Below are 19,605 nucleotides of genomic sequence, written 5' to 3'. Positions count from 1 at the left end.
TTACAGAGCTAATGGAGTGGTTTCCAACAGTAATGGTTGCCCATTAAACAGTTTTTGTTACAAGGGTGTTTTGTTATCATTCTCAAAAACGGAAAGGGAAGATCGCTGTAAAGGTAAAATAACGTAAATCAGACTGACAAACCACCACACGTCGAGATGCATCCTGCAAATAATCTGCCCATCCGGTGTTACCGACGTACTGAACGGAGGCTTAACTATGCCGGTTTGAATATCTAAAATACAAATATTGGCGTACTGCTTTGGAGGCTAAACGAACCTAGTACGTATAAAAGTCACCGTTAGTTAAAGGGTGGTGTTTATCAGAGCAGTTGTAATGCTGGTAACAAGGAACATGGGTATACAAAAGATGTTTGCTGCCGTCTACCTCTTTGCTCTTGTTGGTCTTTCAGCGTCAGAAAACCAGACACCGCAGCTGACCGACTGTCCAGGTAAATTTACATGAAATGTTGAGTTAGGGTCGACGCAATGTATTTGTCTCCACTGCTGTGTTTGGGGAGTGAAACAGGGGGCTGTGGAGCACGTAGTTTCACGTTCGATTCCACGAAGTTCTTCGGTATTTAGAAAACCGAACAGCGAGGAAAATTCTAAGCATGCCAATGACCTTCCGGCCGCCCGAATTTATACCCAATCTTCCGCTACTGCGAAACCCGGTCCATAAAATTAGTGTTGAAAAGTATGGTTTAATTCCAGTGCCGGTGGCCTCACCGAAAACATATAAGGTTGGGAAAAACAAGTCAACAATAGTTTATTCGTTTATGCGCGTAAACGTCTTACTTTCCGTAATGTTGTACATATACCAAAGGTGGCCATTATTTATTTTTTCGAAAATTGCGTGTTTGTTTAAGATTGTTTCGAAAAACGTTTACAAAGACTACTTGCGGGCAAGGTATGAGAAGCACGTAAAGATATAATGTTGGGAATACCGAGTTTCAAAATAAAAAAACTGTGACCTCCAGAAGTGCGAAGCAATTTTTTTTTTTGCAGGTGAAGATGAGGAATTCCTGAAGTTTTACGGCTTTACCATCGAAGACGCCACGTTGGGTGGTACGTTAAGGGCTCACACAGAGGTTAGCTTTACCAAAGAGTTCACTAACCCGACGCTGCACATCGGGATTTCAAGGCCAGATGGCACAGAGCTTCCTTGTATCAAGGGGCTGTGGCAATGGTAAGTTAGTGAAAAACGGACGTTTGTAGGAAACGTAACACCAGACTTGATTAGTGTGGTAGTGAAAACAGCGATTACATTGAATGACATTTGTGTCGACGGCGCGTGGGCTTCCGCTGCTGAGCTTGGCAAACATTTCTAAGACCAACTTGTGACCGGGGTCTAGATTTTTAGCTCTTTATTCTGTCTACGAAGGTTAACTTGTCCTCATACGACTGGTCACCGTTTATGATATTTTAAGGCTGTTGAGCAGACCAACAGGTCATAATGGGAGTTACTTTTAATGCGAAAGCTGTAATGTGAAATGGGAAAACAGGGGTTGGCGTTTGCGTCGGCTCCTACGTCACGAATGGTTTAAGCATTTCACAGCGCAAGACTGAACTCGCCGGTAGCAAAAGGAAGCCATGCCCTCAGTGCCTCACAGTTGAAGTATGTAGACGGAAGAAAGCAGCCGAATGAGCGAACAGACAGGTAGCGACATACACTATGGTCTTCAACTGTTCCAATTCGTTTAGTTGCACCAGCTCATAATTTACACAATAAAACTTGGGCCAAACGAACGACCACACCGAAATATACAGACGGACGAGAGCTTGCCCATGTGTCACGACGGAGCAATTCTTACTAGGTCCGCTCGCTGTAATGGTTTAGCTGATAACAATTGCTTGATGACAAACTAACTGTTAAGACAGAAGTGGGTAAACAACGGTTATAGTGTATTGGAACTAGGTGCGGTTAAACTGAAATTTCTTTTTATCTCTGTATCGTTTTGTGTTACTATGGAGGGAGATGGGGACCGGGACAAACACACCTTCGTATTATTTGGTTTGAGAACCCGCTACGCCCCTTGGCCGCCGCAAATATCCGCTCCTCTACGTGACGTGACGTCGTGAGCGAGAACAAAATGCGTGATATAGAGGCATCCGAGCAACCTACCTAAAGCACGTCATTATGGCGGAATTGCTGAGCAGAATATGAAGAAACAATTCAAACGATTGTCGGGCAATTAAACAAGAAAAGAACCGCTTGTAATAAGTAAACTTAAGTCGTAGGTGACTTAAATGGTCACCTACGACTGCGGAAACGAGAGGCCGCAGCCGTTAAGAACGCCAAGAAAGGCAAACGGGAAAAGTTGTTCATAATTTGTACTTAATGAGACGGATATAGTTTTTGAGGTGCGTAGAGGATAAAAAGTGGCGAAAAACCTGCTCCCCGGGTGAGGCCCGAACCAACGAAGTGCGCAATACTGCTGGGATGCCATACCGCCTAGGCTAGCAGGGCGGCTGTGCTGCCTTGAGAAGGAGTAAAGGAGTAAAACACGCATCAGTAACAATTCATTCCCTTTTTTTATGTTTCAGCCCAGTACCCTATAATTTTATTACCTCGTAAAAACGTTCGTGTGCTGGTTTGGTCGTGTCATCTAGCAGCACGAGTGTTGTCATGGCTTGTTTAGTAACCATTTTGTTTTGCTTGTGGTCCAATATGACGGCGTATATGCATGCAGCGACCTGAAGCTTTGCAATGGCACCACTCCTGAAGAGAAGGAACTTAACGCGGATTGGGACAACGAGTGCCCCATCGAACCGGGGACGTACACTGCACGTATGTCGTTTCCTTTGCCGGATACCAAGGAAACCCGAGCATTTTTTGGGGTAAGTTGGCCTTGAATCTCTTTTTTTTTTTGCTTCGCGTTCAGGCATTAACGACGTCTTTTTTTGGATGGAAAATGATTTGAAATGAGTCATACTACAATGTACCACGCTGTTACGCTAATAATAGTGATCTAAGCCATTAAAAGACGTTGGAAGCTCACATAGCAAGGCGTCCTTTGACGCCAATTGATTAACCATTGTCTGCAAATTTTCATGACAATCTATAAATTACGCTTTCAAATTTAAAAACGTGAAACAAAAGCTCCATCCAGGCTAGATTCAAAGTTAAGCGCCCATGCAGGTAGCCGCAGCAGAGATATTCTTGGTTGTTAATAACTTACCAAGATTGAAACGTAAATTCAATCTATGGGTGTCAGAGCGTGTTAAATAAAAAAATCAATATAAGTTCCTGGTAAAGCAATCTTGTTTTTTTTTATGCGTTGTAAAGCGAGTGTGGGCTATGAAGGAAAGTTTTCTGCCGGTTGTATTGCAAAACAAGCTCTCGGTGGAACCCATAGAAAGGTTTGGGCTGGTATGACTGCAATGCGAGCTAAAACACTCTTACTTAGGGCGCATTAACTCTAGTACTTAAATTATGTCAATTGTGTTTTGCTCTTTTAGCAAACCAAAAATGCCAAGAATACACAGTCGCACACAAGTTTCTCCCTCGAAACGCATTTTTGTTACCTGTACCCTTGCGCTTCGCTATATTGTACTGCAACCCTATCCCCTTCCCGGCGATAGTGGTTATCCTAAAACGGCGGCAAATAAAAGCTTTTAGAAACTATAAATAGCAGTTCAAGAGACACGAGAAAGACATACCAAGATTTCATAGCTAGTACGCTTACGGTAGTTTATGCGGAGTACAAAAAAGTTACTACTCTCAATTTCAAACTGTAGGGTTTGTATCGGACGTTCCCCGTTTAGAGCAAGTTTGTTGCGGCAAATCGTTTTGAATCGTCCCACTTACATACCTTTCCCTCACACGGCTCCGGCACACGACACACCCGAAGTTATAAAAAGGTATAATCCCCACTTCCTGTAATATAATGTTGTAAGCGCAAAATGAGCACGAAAGTCCGTTTTAGTTCTCAAGCAGGCTGAATTTAATGTTGAAAAGAAAAAGTTGAAATCCATAACAGCACAAAGCAGGCATGTTATGCATAACTGCATTGGATATCAAGGAAAATGCACAGAAAGCACTTTGTGCGTTCAAAATGTGAGCTTTGTGAAAAAGATAACGCTTCTTAAAATTTTACTAACCATGTAAAGTGAATAATGCGAGGAGTTCAGGCACACACAGTAGCACCAAACTTCAGTTTCACAATAGACCGCTGGATTGACCATATTAGGCACTTGTACACTGCACCATCTGTTTTTAAATATGTAGTAAGTTAAATTAGCGGTGCGTTACAGCGACGAAAGGTCATCTATTAAATATCAGTGGTGGTGGTGGCGTAGTTTGTCCAGGTCGTGCTAGCCTTCCATTACACGCAATCAATCCTCCACCCGAGTGGTACCTGATGCGTACAATATATGCCTCCTTCACCATGAGTCCGAGAGTTGTGTCCGGAAGGAAGCTGATAACGAGGCGTGATACCGCTTTGCCTATTGTCCACTGACCTTCTGGAAAGATGATGTGGTACAGAGTGATGTGTGGGGCTGTTAACTTGCGCATCGCCGATAACAATGTTGTTCGTTTTGCAGCAAACTGTAAGAAAAACATTGCATAGTGTTCCACATTTCCTAACACCACACATGCTGCGCACAGGAGCGATCGCACTAGCACCAGTTTTTATCTCCAAGGGGTGGTCTTCGCTGACGGTGTTCGAATGCTGTATAATAAAGTGGCATCCGCTCTTGAGGCCGCTGATGCTATGGCATGACATGCACTGCCATTTACAACTACTGTGAGTTGATCGTGCCTTCCGTATCGTCTAAAGAAGGGAGTTAGCGAGCATTTTCTTGAAATAAACTCTGCGTGCCCACCAACATTAACCTTGAAAAACGTAAAAAGATTCGTGATGAAGTATTTTTGATAACCTTGATTTTAATTTCGCGCTGATCAGCCTGCAACATTACAAATAATTGCACACACAGAAACCCCCGAACAATTGAATTAATAAAATATCGTTCTCCCCCGGCTATAGAACCCGTGCATGTCTCGCAGGGGTTCAAAAATTTATTGTCTAAGAGCAGGTAGCAAAGAATGCGTTGCAGTTTTTGAACTGAATGTTGAAGAAGGACATTCGCGTAATTACAGAAATCATAAACGCAAAATATTTGATTTTATGCGCATGGCTTGTTTTGAGTTTTCTCCAAACTGCTGATACCCTTAAAATCAGCAACCGAGGTTAATAATAAATAAGTTATGATCTACGTCACAGGATACTGTGTAAAAGATTCCTTAAGAAAGTTTTTAATCTTTAAACTGTGAGTAGCACCAAAATATAACAACCATAGTGTGGCCGGGGATTTCACAACTAACGCCATTTTTCATAGTAACCGTGCCAATATCTTCACAACTACAAGTTTCCTGATCCTCTAGTGAAAATATATCTTGTTTGGCGACGCATGCACTCTTTGTATTCTTTGTTTTTGTTCATTTTTGCAGAAGATGGTATCATTCACCTAATAAACATTTGACCTTACCAGCAACATGCTCAACCAAGAATACGTGGCATATGTTGGTGGGCAGGTAAAGAATTTTGTTTTATCACGTTATGTATTTCAGGATGGAAATGTTGTGATTACCCTCATAGTCAAGGACGGCGATGAAACTGTGGAATGCGTCTCACTACCTATGAAAGTTGACGTCGACTAACCAGAATATTTCTGTAACATCGCTTTGACTGTTTGTTGGTGATTGAATAAATCAGGGATGGCCAATATGAACAAAAGATTTTGTTCTCTTATGTCTTTTGGAACATGCCTGCAGCTGATTGAAAACAACTCACTTGTAAAATAAAGTCATTTTTGTACAAAGCTACCCGACAACAAAATACTACGTCTAAGGAGTGGGATTTCCGAAGACGCACGCGCCAAAATACATAAACGCAGCGTATAAAACTCACAGCATGTTCAGTGCATCTCTCGGCTACGAGCACTAATTGATAGCCTCAATTAAGCAACTTTTGAATGACTTATTTTTTTATTATACCTGCATTGCTATACTGAGTTAAATTTCTGAGCAAACAAATGAGAGATTAGGAAGTGGGAAGTGAACTGCTAACAAAAAACACCCCTGTACATTACCCAAGCATCACTCGGACAAAACGATTGGTATTTTGAATTCCTCCCCCTCTCGAGCCCTGAGTAGAGGAGATCATTTAAAGCGATTTTCGCACGTAAAAACATTGCGGTACGCTCAGCTGAGCCAACTCGAAGAAACACACGGAGTGGAGGACATACTCAAAATATGGCCATTAGGAATTCACTTGCGCAGTTTGTAAAAAAAGGGTAAGAATTTACGGTACCGAAAAAAAATATAAGTTCGTATTTTGTCGATCTGTAGTTCATTCTGGAACGTGAATGGACGGCTTAAAATATGTTTATTGTTTCAGAGTTAGGTGTATTGACTAAACAATGTTCAAATGTATTCCCTCGAGTCTTAAAGTAGGTATCGTAGATTTATGGGCGTTTCCATTATTATCATTACTGCGAAGAAAGCGCACCGCCCTTTTAAACATTTTTGCGTCTGTAGGGGCGTAGGCAGCATATGCTTACATATTTAGTGCCTGAGCAACGCACGCGCTTCATAAGATGAATTTTCCCTGCACATTTTTAGTACGGCTATGAAGTGGTACAAAACTGGATAAAGAGCTGATCCGTTCTAGGGTGCATTGGCGAAATATTTCGTCACGCATTACTACCCGGGAAGAGTTCGTACCCACGTCGTCTGAACGTAGTGCATTTGGTGCATTTGGTTTGGAGTTGCTTTGTTACGGAGTATACCTGATGGTGCTAATCATGGTAAACAATGCCCCCTATTGGAGATTATGTACTTTTATTAAAAAAAAATGCAACACAGTATGCTGCCTTTGCATAGCTTTGGAGACCAACAAACAAGGTGTTCTGTTCTATAAACAACAGCCTACACATCGTGTGGATGCTAACCGTGGTGAAAAAGCGGGAGTGTGTTTTTATGGCCAAGGAATGTTCTAAATATACTGTGCCTGATATACGTAAGCCTGTTAAGGGGCCCGAGCCTTAGTGTGTGAATTCGTTTTCGGAGAATACTCAGCTATGATCTTGTCTAGGTTTACTTTACCTTAAAGCGTTGTGCCAGCTTAAGATTATGACTTAGGTTGGCTCTTCGACTACACTTGTACATTCACTTCAGCATTTACAAAGACTAGACACACGTTTATGCGGATGCCTTGGTTACTGCGGATGCAATTGCTATCGGCATGTGGGTCCGGTCGGCCCAGTGCTCCATGAAAGAAACAGTAATTCAGAAAACTGTCTCGACCACTACTGAACCGGCAGCTGTGAGGGCTGCCTTTCATTACGTCAGTCAATCCCATCCAAGAATGGGTAATCTTTTTCGTGATAAGAGGATGGTGGTTGTTCCTTACACTCACCGCGTGGCTCACCGACCGAAGAAGGTTGATGGGAGGTTTGATTTTAAGGTTCTGTTCTCGGCAGTAAACAAATTCTATTCTTTATGTGGGGCTATTGCCAGAAAAGCCCACCAAAGGAAAGAAATTCGAGGAGAAGGGTGCGGGCTCAAGCATGAAAAACAATACGTAAAATGTGCGAAAGGCGTTGTTTACGAATCCAGTTCGATGGCGGTGGATCTTAAGTATAGGCCAGACGGGCAGATGCCTGAACATCCGTCTTCGAGAACACTCCTCTTCTTTAAAGGGGGACCCATGTTCCCATTTATCGGAGCACTGTAGGAATCATGGGTGTGTGCCTCTGCTTGAAAAAACAGCAGTTTTATTTTGGTACTCCAATCAACGTACTCGCGAGGTGCGGGAGGCTTACTTCATCTTTTTGTACAATAAGAACGGAACTTGTGTCAGCGCCTATTGTGTAGCCCTTAATGAGGAATTTGCCTATCTTGTAGATAGCTTTCACTAAATAGGCGGGAAATCTCTTGGCTTCACAAGGTTCGGTCGCACTGCTATCGATGTGCCAACATTCGTGCGGAACGTTGGCCAACTGTTGCGGCGCATGTGTGATTGCTGATTTATTCCCGATTGTTGTTTAGTCATGTTGGTTTTGTGACGTAAGCTACACTGGCCGAGGTTGAGTAGTTTCTCGTGGACCCTGAAGGGCCGTGCTGCGCAAGCGCGAGGAGCATTGGATTGGATTAGATTTGATTAGATGAAATTAAATTCTATTGGATTGGATTGGAAATCCAATTTAATTGGATTACGGGCATCTAGAGAACTGGGTCTGCACATTTGCTGGTCTGCGCATTCCAGAGGAGTGACGTCATAGCCCCCGCAGCCGTACTGGCGCTGGCGCGTGCCCAGCTATGCGCCTCCGTAGCGCAGTAGCGAAGTCTGTCGGCGCACCAGAGTCGCTTGATAGCCATTTCGCGTGGCTCCTGGAGAGACGTGCTGCGCATGCGGGAGGAGCAGTGATTGGAGTGGACAGGACTGGACTGGACCGGAGTATAAAATCAGGGAGACCGGGGTATTTTCTTCGTCAGCCTTACGCTGATAGCTGAAGCGGTCCCGGAGCTATCTGCCTGGTAAACAGACCGGGAGCCGATCCGTCGGAGCTTGATCTAGGCTCCGACGGCCACCGTTTGAGACTTCTACACTTCACCTTAAAACACATCGCCACGGTTGAATACAGCTTATGTTTGGGGGCTCGGGGTTCGCGGAGTCACCAATACCGTCACCAAGATTACTCAGGGTGCCCCGTGCGGGGCTTACGATACTCTGAAGTACGAACGTATTTTTAGATCGCAAACAGTGCAAGCGGCTCAAGATATGTATTGGTTTGCGCTGGGATCTTGATATCTTCCGTTTTTAATTAGTTCTTTCTTTTCTTCGCTTTCTTGATATTTTGGTTCAGCGTTTACCCTTACGATTTCCGTCTAATCTTTCCTGTCTCAGCTTTGTTGCACCGTTTTCTCGTATCCGATTTCGGACGATTTTTTCCTTCCCACTCCTCTCGCAATTTCCAACATTCGCTGTACGCAACTATAGCCATGCCAAATAACGCACCAAGCCCTCCCGCCAAGAGGGCTGACCTTACCAGTTCACATTACACAGCCGTCTCTCTCGGTTTCTCTTGTACACTTAGTTTGTTTAGTGGTAGCAGGGGGCTTGAAAAATAGGCTGGATGTCAGAGGAACATTAAAAAAGTTTAATTTTTAATAAAGCATAAATGCGCGACTCAGCCTAGGTTGAAGTGTGCCATTTTCGTAAAGAACTAGAAAACACAAAGAATTGTTCTAGCGCTGATTCTTTTAACAGAGTTGTGGACGAATCAAATGTGTCACACACCGTTATCTTCGAAGGCCACTATATTGTTCGAAGCAAGCCTACAAAGCACATCAACGTAAAAGCCCAAAGGTAGATGAAAACTTAAATATCAGTTATGGGAGCACTGGGCATAAGGTCAAGTGGATACTGAACTCGCTTGAGAAAATAAAAGACAAATGTTACGAGAGATGCTAAAAAAGAAGTACGGTATTCTCACTACCAGATGTCGTTTAGAGGTAGCCAGGACGCTGCAAAAAATCAAAACTTAGGGGCAGGGAAATCGCCTGAACGCATTGTGACATCACATGTATTGAAGCCATGCACGATTTGAAGCCATGCCCTTCAAAAAGTGCATGGCTTCAAAAAATATATTTCTGTATGCGCAAGGCGGGACGGGTGATATAAAGAGCGCCGTCATTGCGAATAAAGCTGAGAGCAAAAAAAAAAAATTGCGACTTCATATCGCCCGAAACCGGAAACGGTAACCTCGATTACTTTAGCGCAACAAAATGAAGATTGTCTTCCAACCGAGTTAATCGGGTGCAAAAGACCGGAACAGCCTCACAGCAAGGCAGAGTAAACGCGTCAAAGAGAGCTCACATCAAGTCACTCACGGATCGAAATCACGAATGCTTTTCTATTTCGTTTAATGCACGTCTTCGCAGCTATATAGAAGACCCCTAGGTGTGTCTTTTAAAGAATGAAATATCAAAATGTAATACAGCATCACTTACAACAAAACGAGGAAATACGGGCACCGCAGGCTAGAAGTAAACCCATGGAAAAGCAAAATAACATTTCTTTTCTGTAACTTTTATCGCGTAAAGGTGGGATCACCAAATGTGCAATTTGGTTTAGAACTTGATATATTCAGAAAACATGAACGTTTAAAGAACCGATCACACTAAGACATCCTGCAGGCGTGAAAAATACTCGTGAGGAAACTTTCAGTCATTCCAAATCATAACTATCAGATAAAGGGCTGGGGAGGGAATGATAAACGCATTTTTCAATTTGAAGTATAGAAGAGCGGACGCATTATAAAAGAGATGACAAAGAATTGTAGCTGTTCATCGGCATGTGCTTGCTCCGGTCCTGAAGGCTGGTGGTCGCCGAATCACGAGACTGCTCACACCATAAAGACAAAGATCCCGATACGCCTCTCGATAAGAAAAACAAAGCTTTATACCGTTCCTACCCTTGCCCTCCCCCCAACACACGCGTACACACAGACACACAAACACACAACTGCCGTGATTAACCTGATGATTCTGCATTCGTTCCCACTATCCGGTATTGCGCGCCACACTTTGTTATGGTGAGCAAGTCTGTAATTATATTCTTCGTTCCTCTCCTCAGGTTAGTATAGAGAGGTATATCATGACACTGACGATGCCTTATGGAGTCACGTACCTAGCTAGTAAACACACGAGCTAGGTGAACTAAAGTGTGCTACAAAACATTGGCGCAGCTTGTATTAATGTTGCAAAGCTGGAGAAACTGCAGAGCTGGCTGCCTTTGTCGGAGACCCGGCTGCTGCACCTCACATTTATTTCCGAACTTCCCACTGAAAGTTCTCCATGACTAGCAGTCCTGGATCGTTTTTTTTCGCAGGGTTTATCATCTCTCTCAAAGTGTACAGCGTTAGCACCCACTACATGCGGCGGCAACCGGCTTCGCAAATTCGACCTCTGTTAAGCGAACTAGGCGTCCGTTCACCCCGCTTCTGGCTCCAACGCACTCGAACTATTTTCTTAGTGTTTTTGCGGGCTCCTGACCTGGGAAAGCCCATGTTCAAACCTGGACGACACCGGGCACTCCTTAAGGTGTGTAGGCTCACGTGCAATCGGTATTTTTTGCAAAGAGTGTTTGCGAACGCCACCAGTTCAACCACGAGATTAAACAGCTGTCCTGTTAAAATAGGTCTGATATCAAAAGCTTGCTAGTGAGCACAGTCAGCACGAGAACGCTTCTAAAGAGGAGAAATCTTGTACAGTGCTTTGAACTTATCAAGCGTTGAACAAGCATTAATAAATTGAGTTGAATAAACATAGCGATATTTGCTACAATATTCAGCTGCGACCCACCGTGGCGGCTGAGTGGCTAAGTCGTTGCGCTGCTGAGCACGACGACGCGGTTCCGGTTCTCGGCCGTGGCGGCCGCTTTTCTTATGGTGGCGAAAAGCAAAAACACCCGTGTGTACGAGATTTCAGAGCTCGTTAAAAATTCCCAGGTGGCCAAAATTAATCCGGAGCTCTCCACTACGGCACGCCTCATCGCCAGCGCTGCGTCGGTGCGTTAAACCCTACAATCAATCAATCAATCAATCAATCAATCAATCAATCAATCAATCAATCAATCAATCAATCAATCAATCAATCAATCAATCAATCAATCAATCAATCAATCAATCAATCAATCAATCAATCAATCAATTAATCAATCAATCAATCAATCAATCAATCAATCAATCAATCAATCAATATTCAGTTACGCGGAATAGAAGTTTGATGTGGAGACGCATGCGTGTACGTGAAGACCACGTTAAAAAACATTACTATATTTGCACGTTACCTTATGTTGCCACGAATTTCAATTAGATCTGATGCCCCGCAGCTTACTTTTTTCTAACCGACCTTGGCTTCCGCCATTAAAGGTTCATACCTTTTTTCTGACCAATTGCTCTCAATCCACGGGAAAAAATGTAACACCCTCCCTGCCCCAGGAACGAATGAAACTCGAAATTTAGGTCTTTTAAATACTTCAGCTTTACATCTGAATATAACATAGATTCATTGGATGAATTTACTATCCAAGCTCGAAATACGCTAACACGTCATCACTTCCACTCTGCACTTCAAGACGCTGTCCATCTTCTACAGCTGCTTTGCTGCCTCGTCTTGGAATACAAGGATAACGTCTCTCGACCAACTGTTATTTGAAGAGTGGGTGAAACAAATAAAGAAGTCCAGGGAAGCATGCACGAACGCGCAAGACTTGAATGGTGAAGCTCTTGTAGGTGAGCATTGCCGAACACATAATTACATTTCAGTGCCATTGTTTATTTGCATAGTTGCGGTCATAGTAATTGTAGTAATATACATATAAGAGGTCGTCTCCTTCGCGGCGAGTGGTAAATGCAATGTCATCCTAAGCATTGTAGACTTACATAAGTTCTTCGTCATCGACTCGAGGCAGCGGTGGCGGGATCTGCAAGTCGTCTCGGGAAGGATTACAACACTCGTAGCTATGTCTTAAGTTATCCATAATTACTTCTCACTAATGCTTCGGCCGCGGTGACTTCTCCCAAGGAGGGTGAAGTTTCTACATTAGCATTAGCATTGAAATTTTTTTACACACGTGGTAGCGCTTAAGGACAGCGCTGGAGGTCTTTTTAACAGCGAAGCTATTGAGCAAATTGTCAATGTAGCGTGTCCGCAGTTAAAAATATCAAGAAAATTAACAGCGCACGTGAGCGCGCTCCTCGCGGCGACAGCCTGACAGTTAAACAAAGTTACCTTCAATGCACGCTGTGAAGATGTTTGGACTGCGAAGCTCTAAACGACACCCGCAACGGTTACCCACGCCACGTTGCTTGAATTCACGCACGCGGGTCTAAAAAGTGTGAAACCATAAACTCTGGCACCCGTTACCTGGGTTTCGCGGGGGCGGGTCCTCGTAACTGGGTAAGCGAATGCAGCGGCGACACCAGAAAGAAAACGAAGCGGAGCGTCTGTCGAAGGGCGAGGAAGAGGGAGGCATGCGTGACTCCGGTTAACTCATATTTCATGCGTCGGCGCCAAGGAGCGCCCTCTCCGCACTCCCCCTCCCCAGACGCTGCTGAGTTCGCCGCTGATACAAACCACGTGAACGCCGTTATCATACATTATGCGTTTTGCACTTCTGACGAGGGCTTTGAGTGAGAGCAGGGGGTAGACCCGCCGCTGTGTTGGTTGAGTACACCACCTGTCTACCCGTCTTTTTGTGTGAGCGTAGCTTAGTCGGTAAGACGATGGGCTGTCACGCCGTTTCTCAATATTCGGGTCCAGGTGCGATTGTTGACGGTGCCAATATTTTCTTTCATTTAGACTGCGTTTCCTTCTTATGCAAACACAAAACTTTTCTTGGCTGGTAGAGGTATACTACTTCGCAATAAAACAAGAAAATGCCGAGCGTTCGTGTGTGCGTGGCTCGCAGTGACTGCCAGCCTCTCCGCTGCACAATGGCCAAGCCAAGCATATCCACCTTGGAAGATCCGGCAAGATTGCGGCTACCGCCCGGTAGTTAGCACAAAACCAAGGAAAAGCAGAGCACTCGTGTGTGCATGACTGGCGCCGACCTCCCAGTGTCCCGGGTGCACGTTTGTCAAGCCAAGCACGCCCACTTATAGAGATTGGCCAAGATTCGCCAAAAAATTATTGCAACACTTGCTCGGAACGAGAAAGCACGTCATAGCGCAAGCCCCTCGAAGGTGATGTCCAATGATTATCACTTCAGAAAAAATGAAGGAAGATCACAGTTACAGCAACAGTAATGGAGTAAAGGTCGTTGCAGCAGCGGAGAAGGAGCAAGTCGGCTGCAATCATCGACTTAAGATGTCGTGGTGGTCGTGAAGGTTGCGGAGAGGTTCGTTACCTTGAAGTATTTCGGGTTAGTGTGAGCTTCCTTCAGTTTTTTTCCATCCACGGTAGCGCTCGACGACAGCACTGGACTTGTTTTTTGATAAAGCCACTGCTCCAGCCGGGGACGCGGCGGTCACCGCGAGGCCCGCCTTCATGAGTGCTCACCATTTTGTAGCTCTTCGAAGTTCGTGCCAGATTTTGTTTTGGTAATGCTGCTGCGCGTGCGAAGGGCGATCGGTGGTCACCGCGAAGGGCGTGCTCACGACTGCCGGGCATTTTCTTGGTATTTTTGTCCTGCAATGACGAACTACCGTTTCTACAACAGCTCTGCGTGTTAAAAATGTGGTTGCGAGACGTAGACAAATACGGCAGTGCAGCCTAGCACTGTGGGCTTAGCCTAAGACGAAAACGAAGCTTGGTGGGACGAGCATCCGGTGTCATCCCACCATCCTCAATCATTGGTTGTCGCATGTTTGCCCTGCGGCCACGTAAAATATGCATTTTTTGGCCATGAATTCTCAAGGAGATAGAGAGAGAGAGAGAGAGAGAGAGAAAGAGAGAGAGAGAGAGAGAGAGAGAAAATGAGGGAAGGAGGGAGGGAAGAAGGGAGAGAAACTTTATTTGGAGTTGAAGTGAGCATATTTGCGGTCGGCGTCTGCAGTCCAAGACCACTCTGTTACGGTCGGCTTATTCACGCATGTTTTATACCTGCTTCTTTCTTCATGCCACTCCATTAGCAGATGATGCCTCCGTGTGCAGACTAAACCCGATCGAACGAACTAACCGGGAACCTCAAAATACTTCGTTAAATCGAGATCTTCGCAAAATATGTACTGCTATTTTACAAGCAGTTGATTCTACAAATTTGCTGTTTAAGTGGAGGCGCATCCAAGCAGGTATACCATGCCTTCGTAATTGCGGAGGCCGCGGCACTCACCTGCCAATGATGTAGACATGCGCTGAATGACAGCGAAAAAATATTAAGCTACCCGGGGCTTGCCCTGACGTTGTTGCACCCCTGCAGACCCCTGCACCCCTGCACCAGGTCACAGCCCTGCTTTTTGTTGTAACACTCCCTTGCTGAACGGCGTATTCATTGCTCTCATATCTACGAACCACGTAAACAGCGTTTCTTCCATATTCTCGTGCGGGGTAGTCTTGAAGGTCTTGTTCTTCGACGCAATTCCAGGTGAAGGGACATGGATGATGGCGTTCTCTCCTTCAAGGTTGTGGAAAGCGTGCTGGCCGAAATGCCGTGGTTTGTGGCACCCGGTACGGCTGATTATCTTACAGAGCTCCGTAAAAATAAAACTAGATGCTTCGTTTTCTTTCTGAAGGGGCGCGGTGTTTTGAATGTGGTGTTCTAAAAAAAACACATTCGGAATTACTCCTTTCTAAATGTGTGTTTCTCAAAATGCGTCATTCAATCGAAATAAGACATTAAATGAATATTTTGTTTTAATCAGTGTGGTGGACGGTTTTGGCTAATCGGTGCTGCGGATGTTAACAAACTTTGCTCGTAGTTCTGTACTGATCAATATTCTCCCTCGACTTCTAGTATGGTAGGAGAAACGAAGCTCGATCCGTCTCAAAGATTAGAAAAATATAAAGTGCCCCCAAAGAGATGATATAAAATGATGCTTTCTTAATTTCCGGGTACTCAGCGTGATGGGAAACCCTTCAACGGACGTGATAAATCAGCTAAGCCTCTCAATGGTCATAGAGGAGTTTTGTGTGTGGTACAATGTGATGGACAGCTGGGAAGGCTTCATGAAGACAGCGAGAGAAAACGAGCAACACATCCTTGCCACAAAATAGGATTCGAAAAATTCATTCACTTTGCGCGAACAACGGGAAACGTAATAAAAATTATCATCTGTTTTCTGCGCTGTTTGTGTTGCTTAATATTGCGCGTGTATGTATTCACGAATATCCGACCCGGTGGCCTTATTCGTTGCACTGCCTGCTTTTAACCTTCGTTTGTGTATACCGTATTTACTCGCATAATGACCGCACTCGCGTTGTGATCGCACCCCTGAAGTTTGTCGTCAAATTCTGAATATATAAATTTCCCGCGCAATGAACGCACCCTGCACTAGCCGCAGTAACATGAGATATGTGTGCCAAGGCTGCCTGCTGATGGGCGAGCTTACCTCAGTTTCCTTTCCTTTCAAAGAGGACGTGGCTGCGTTATTACGGCAGATTAGCGATATCGGCAACCATGCGTTCAGTATTGATGATGGAGAAACCCTCACTAAATGCACATGAGTTGCTCACAAGACAAAGAAAAAACGCACTCAGGTTGCTGCGTCAGCAGCCATGTCTGTTTGATGTCCCGCGCTGTGACAGTGGCAGCTACTTATTCGTCGAACTGTTGTCACCTCGCAGCAAACTCGCTCCGCGCGTTCCCTTATTCATGAAAACACTGCATTTTGCGTCACTGTGCAAAGCGGCTGGCGGTGGTGGGCGAATGTTTTATTATGTTTTAAATGCAGAGCATTTCTTTAACTCACGATGTCACCCGTTCTTGGCGTCCGTAGTTGTCCGCATCGCTCGCCTCGACATGCCCGGCTCAGACGTTTCGCTATCGGCGCGATCAACATTCGATAGCGCGCCAGGCACGTTTCAAGGACACTCTCTCCCCTCTCTCGGACTCAACGTGCGCCGAGGCTGCCAATTTTACTGCTGAGGAGCGCTCTCTCGTCAGCAGCTGCCACAAGTGCAACAACATTAACGTAACGCGTTTTACTTAACGTCGTGCGCCCCCGGAAATGCTCTGCATTTGATCGTGCCCCTCGCGAGGGGGATGTTTCACTGCGTCGCCATGCGAACAGTTTGCCACGCTTTAGTTAAAGTTCCGTATCTCCCCGCCGCGGCCGTGGAGAGAAGTTTTTTTATTTATTATTTTTATAATGTTAATAAAACCTATTGTACAAATGTTGACCGACAACTTGCTTGCGTTTTCTGGGCTCAAACATTTTCCACGATAAATTTACCCAGCGTGATGAACGCACCCCTAAATTTGCATCAAAATTTTTGAAAAAAAACGTCCGGTCAATACGCGAGTAAATACGGTATATCACTGCTGTGGTGGCTCACATGCAAAGAGATTCTTATGGAAGAGGAAGGCGTACTTAGTTTTTCAGCGCAGATAGGGGCGAACTCCGGCAGCCACAAGAAACGTCACTCCTGTGTTTTTGTCTTATAACTAGCACACCACTCCAATTCAAAAATACAGGCGTTGCCAGAGGCCCGTGGCTGTGGTCATTACTTGATTGAGCGGTTTAATTGGAACTTCTGAATTCCGCAGATACTTGGGTTATGATCTTCCCAGCCAGCCAAGCTTGGCTTCACCCTGGATGCACACCAGTTACAATATCTGTATTCTGTGGCTGCATTTAAAACGCACCCGATGGGCAGACAATATTCAGAATAAACAGTTCGGAGTTATCAGCAGATTCGAACGCTTCTTTTAATAGGCGGGGAAGGTCGTCCCATTAACAAAACGGTCAAGTGCCATAGTTCATTGGGCGTTCACGGTTCCCCAGCAGTTTTACAACAGCAATCAGTGCTGGTGAAATAAATGATGTAGCGCAGCTTTTCGGGGGTTTACCGCTGGATTATAACATTTGTCATCTACACCTTCTCTGTAGAGCTTCTCTCGTTATTCATGTGTGATTTTTGCGCTGTTGTGCAAAACTCAGAAGAGTAAGGTTATATGCACGCTGGGTATATATACTTTTATATAGACTACGTAAAACACGTGTTTCTTTTAGCAGGAAGGAAAAAAAATGTTTTGAACTCGTGTTAAGTGAAATTGCCGATAGAGGTAGCATAATTTTATTCTCTTCTTTCAAAGAAAGAAAGCATGCGCAGAATACGCCTTCAGTCTATTGTTCTAATTTTTTGCTAGGTCGTCGCCTATTTGAGTATCAGCACAACTTTCGCTTTTATTAAAGTCACCATTAGAGACGTAGCCGTTTGCTCGCTCTGAGATTTTGTCTAACCCCGATTGTTGAAGGGTCCCTGATAAAAATAGGGGAAGGAACCTTCGGTTTTTCGAACTGACTGCCATTCACTGTCCAAAAGGGCACTCTAAAACATGCCCGAGTAGCAGGTGCGGGGTCTTTATAACTGTGTTTGAAACTTACAGACCCCTCTATTCATATAAAGTTTGAGGTGTATCTGGAAGGAAGTAGATAGTCGTGGACCCAAAACATGTCTGTTTTCAGCATTCTCATTTTTCTTTGGAGCTGCGCACTGGGTAAGTGAAGTGCTTGTTGTTCTTAGTTTTGGCGTATTTGGTCACTTTGCCTGGATGGCGTAAATCTGGTGGCAACAGTGTTTCTGACATTTATTTATTATATTTATTTGAAAAACTGTCAGCATCTTTTTGAGACGAAGGCAGGCGGGCATACGAGGGTATGTTCATATACATAAAAGAGTAATTAGTCGGTAGGTAGTGCAACAGTAATAAGAACGAAATGACAAAACAAGAACACGGATCAAGTAACTCTGATGTAAGCGTCATATTTTTAGATTACACATAGTTATAAAAGATACAAAGGAAGTGAAACATGTAGAATGGTTGAGCAACGTATAAAATAGGCGTATTATTTTGAGGTTCCTCAGTTTATAAAGGATGCCAAGAGGGGATCTGCCCTCAATTAGGCCAAAAAAAGCAACTTCTGTAAAGAAAAGAAATTGATATACCGATGAACCATAGGTTGCACAAACCATAACGAACAATACCGCGCCGAGCGGAACCGTAAAAAGGAGTCTCAAAACCATGAGTCATCAAGCAATTACAATGCGGGGAGTTTGCGCATGCGGGTGTATAGTATTTACTTCAAAGCAAGAAAACAAAAGATAAAGTACATTGCGAAGCAAGACATACCTATTGTATTTCCAGAAAATATATTACAGAAAAGTAAGTACAGTCAAAATTCGCAGTGACTGAACATGATGCTGTACGTTATGCAGACGGAAGTTTAGGGGTGCTCGCCGTGAAGTGTACAGAATACATAACATTCGAGTCCACACTTCATAAACATTAAAGTTGCATGTTTTACTTTCTTGTTAATTTGCAATGTTAGCGATTCTGGACAAAAAATGATTTAGTGAATCCGTGTTAGTAACGCATGGGTCCAAGCGATTTCATTCTCGGGTAGCAAGCGGGAAGAAAGAATATCTGAAGGCGTCATTATTGCACGGATATTCAGTCAAATTGTGCGCGTGTTTCTGCCTTGTATGCCGGGATTATGGAGGGTGGATGAACTTGTATGCGTCGATTCTATAACGATTGTGCAATAGTTGAAAGAGATATTTGAGACGGGCTTGTTTAGCTCTAAACTCTAGTGTATGAAGTCCACAGTCCAATAGCATATTAGTTGGCTTATATTTATTGCAGATAAATCTTACAGGTTGTCTCTGTACCTTTTCTAGTCTTTTTATGTTAGTGAGAGTATAAGGAACCATACGGTGCTGGCGTATTCTAATACTGGTCTGATATATGTGGTGTAGGCTAAAAGCTTAGTTGATTTTGGTGCGAGCCTCAGAGACCTTCTAATATAAAAGAATTTGCGCAACGCAGTGGATGTAATGTGAGCGATGTGTGAGTCGCATTTAATGTTGAATGTTAAAATTACGCCTAAATATTTGTGTGGATGTACTTTCACCAGTTGTGTGCCGTTAATGTT

The 19,605-nt window shown here is 44.2% G+C and overlaps 2 protein-coding genes across 4 annotated transcripts in view; both read left to right on the top strand.

The window, feature by feature from the left end:
- Positions 1-295: 295 nt before the first annotated feature.
- On the top strand, positions 296-5,726 carry LOC144141839 (uncharacterized). Its single transcript, XM_077673327.1, has 4 exons — positions 296-449; positions 1,006-1,186; positions 2,691-2,838; positions 5,573-5,726. Exons 1-4 carry the CDS (start codon positions 335-337, stop codon positions 5,660-5,662), a joined length of 534 nt encoding a protein of 177 aa, XP_077529453.1. The 5' UTR covers positions 296-334; the 3' UTR covers positions 5,663-5,726.
- A 12,326-nt stretch (positions 5,727-18,052) lies between these two features.
- The window catches only part of LOC144141838 (venom metalloproteinase antarease-like TserMP_B), a 45,969-nt gene continuing 44,416 nt past the window's right edge, over positions 18,053-19,605 (top strand). Inside the window, exon 1 of one of the 3 annotated variants that reach the window (XM_077673326.1) lies at positions 18,053-18,170. In XM_077673326.1, the coding sequence (XP_077529452.1) occupies positions 18,125-18,170 (46 nt within the window). In that variant the 5' untranslated portion in view covers positions 18,053-18,124. The remainder of the gene's footprint in view (positions 18,171-19,605) is intronic. The other 2 variants (XM_077673324.1, XM_077673325.1) reach the window with 2 other exon arrangements.

This window comes from Haemaphysalis longicornis, unplaced genomic scaffold (assembly GCF_048455015.1).
Source record: "Haemaphysalis longicornis isolate Haplotype H1 unplaced genomic scaffold, Haemaphysalis longicornis Haplotype H1 scaffold_6, whole genome shotgun sequence".
Classification (NCBI taxonomy): domain Eukaryota; kingdom Metazoa; phylum Arthropoda; class Arachnida; order Ixodida; family Ixodidae; genus Haemaphysalis; species Haemaphysalis longicornis.
This window is presented reverse-complemented; position numbering and strand designations above follow the sequence as displayed.

Excerpts from the sequence above, each read along its gene's own strand:
- LOC144141839 (XM_077673327.1), top strand. The coding sequence starts at position 335 with ATGCTGGTAACAAGGAACATGGGTATACAAAAGATGTTTGCTGCCGTC. Across the intron at positions 450-1,005 it reads GCAGCTGACCGACTGTCCAG|GTGAAGATGAGGAATTCCTG; the intron begins GTAAATTTACAT and ends TTTTTTTTGCAG. Across the intron at positions 1,187-2,690 it reads ATCAAGGGGCTGTGGCAATG|CGACCTGAAGCTTTGCAATG; the intron begins GTAAGTTAGTGA and ends ATATGCATGCAG.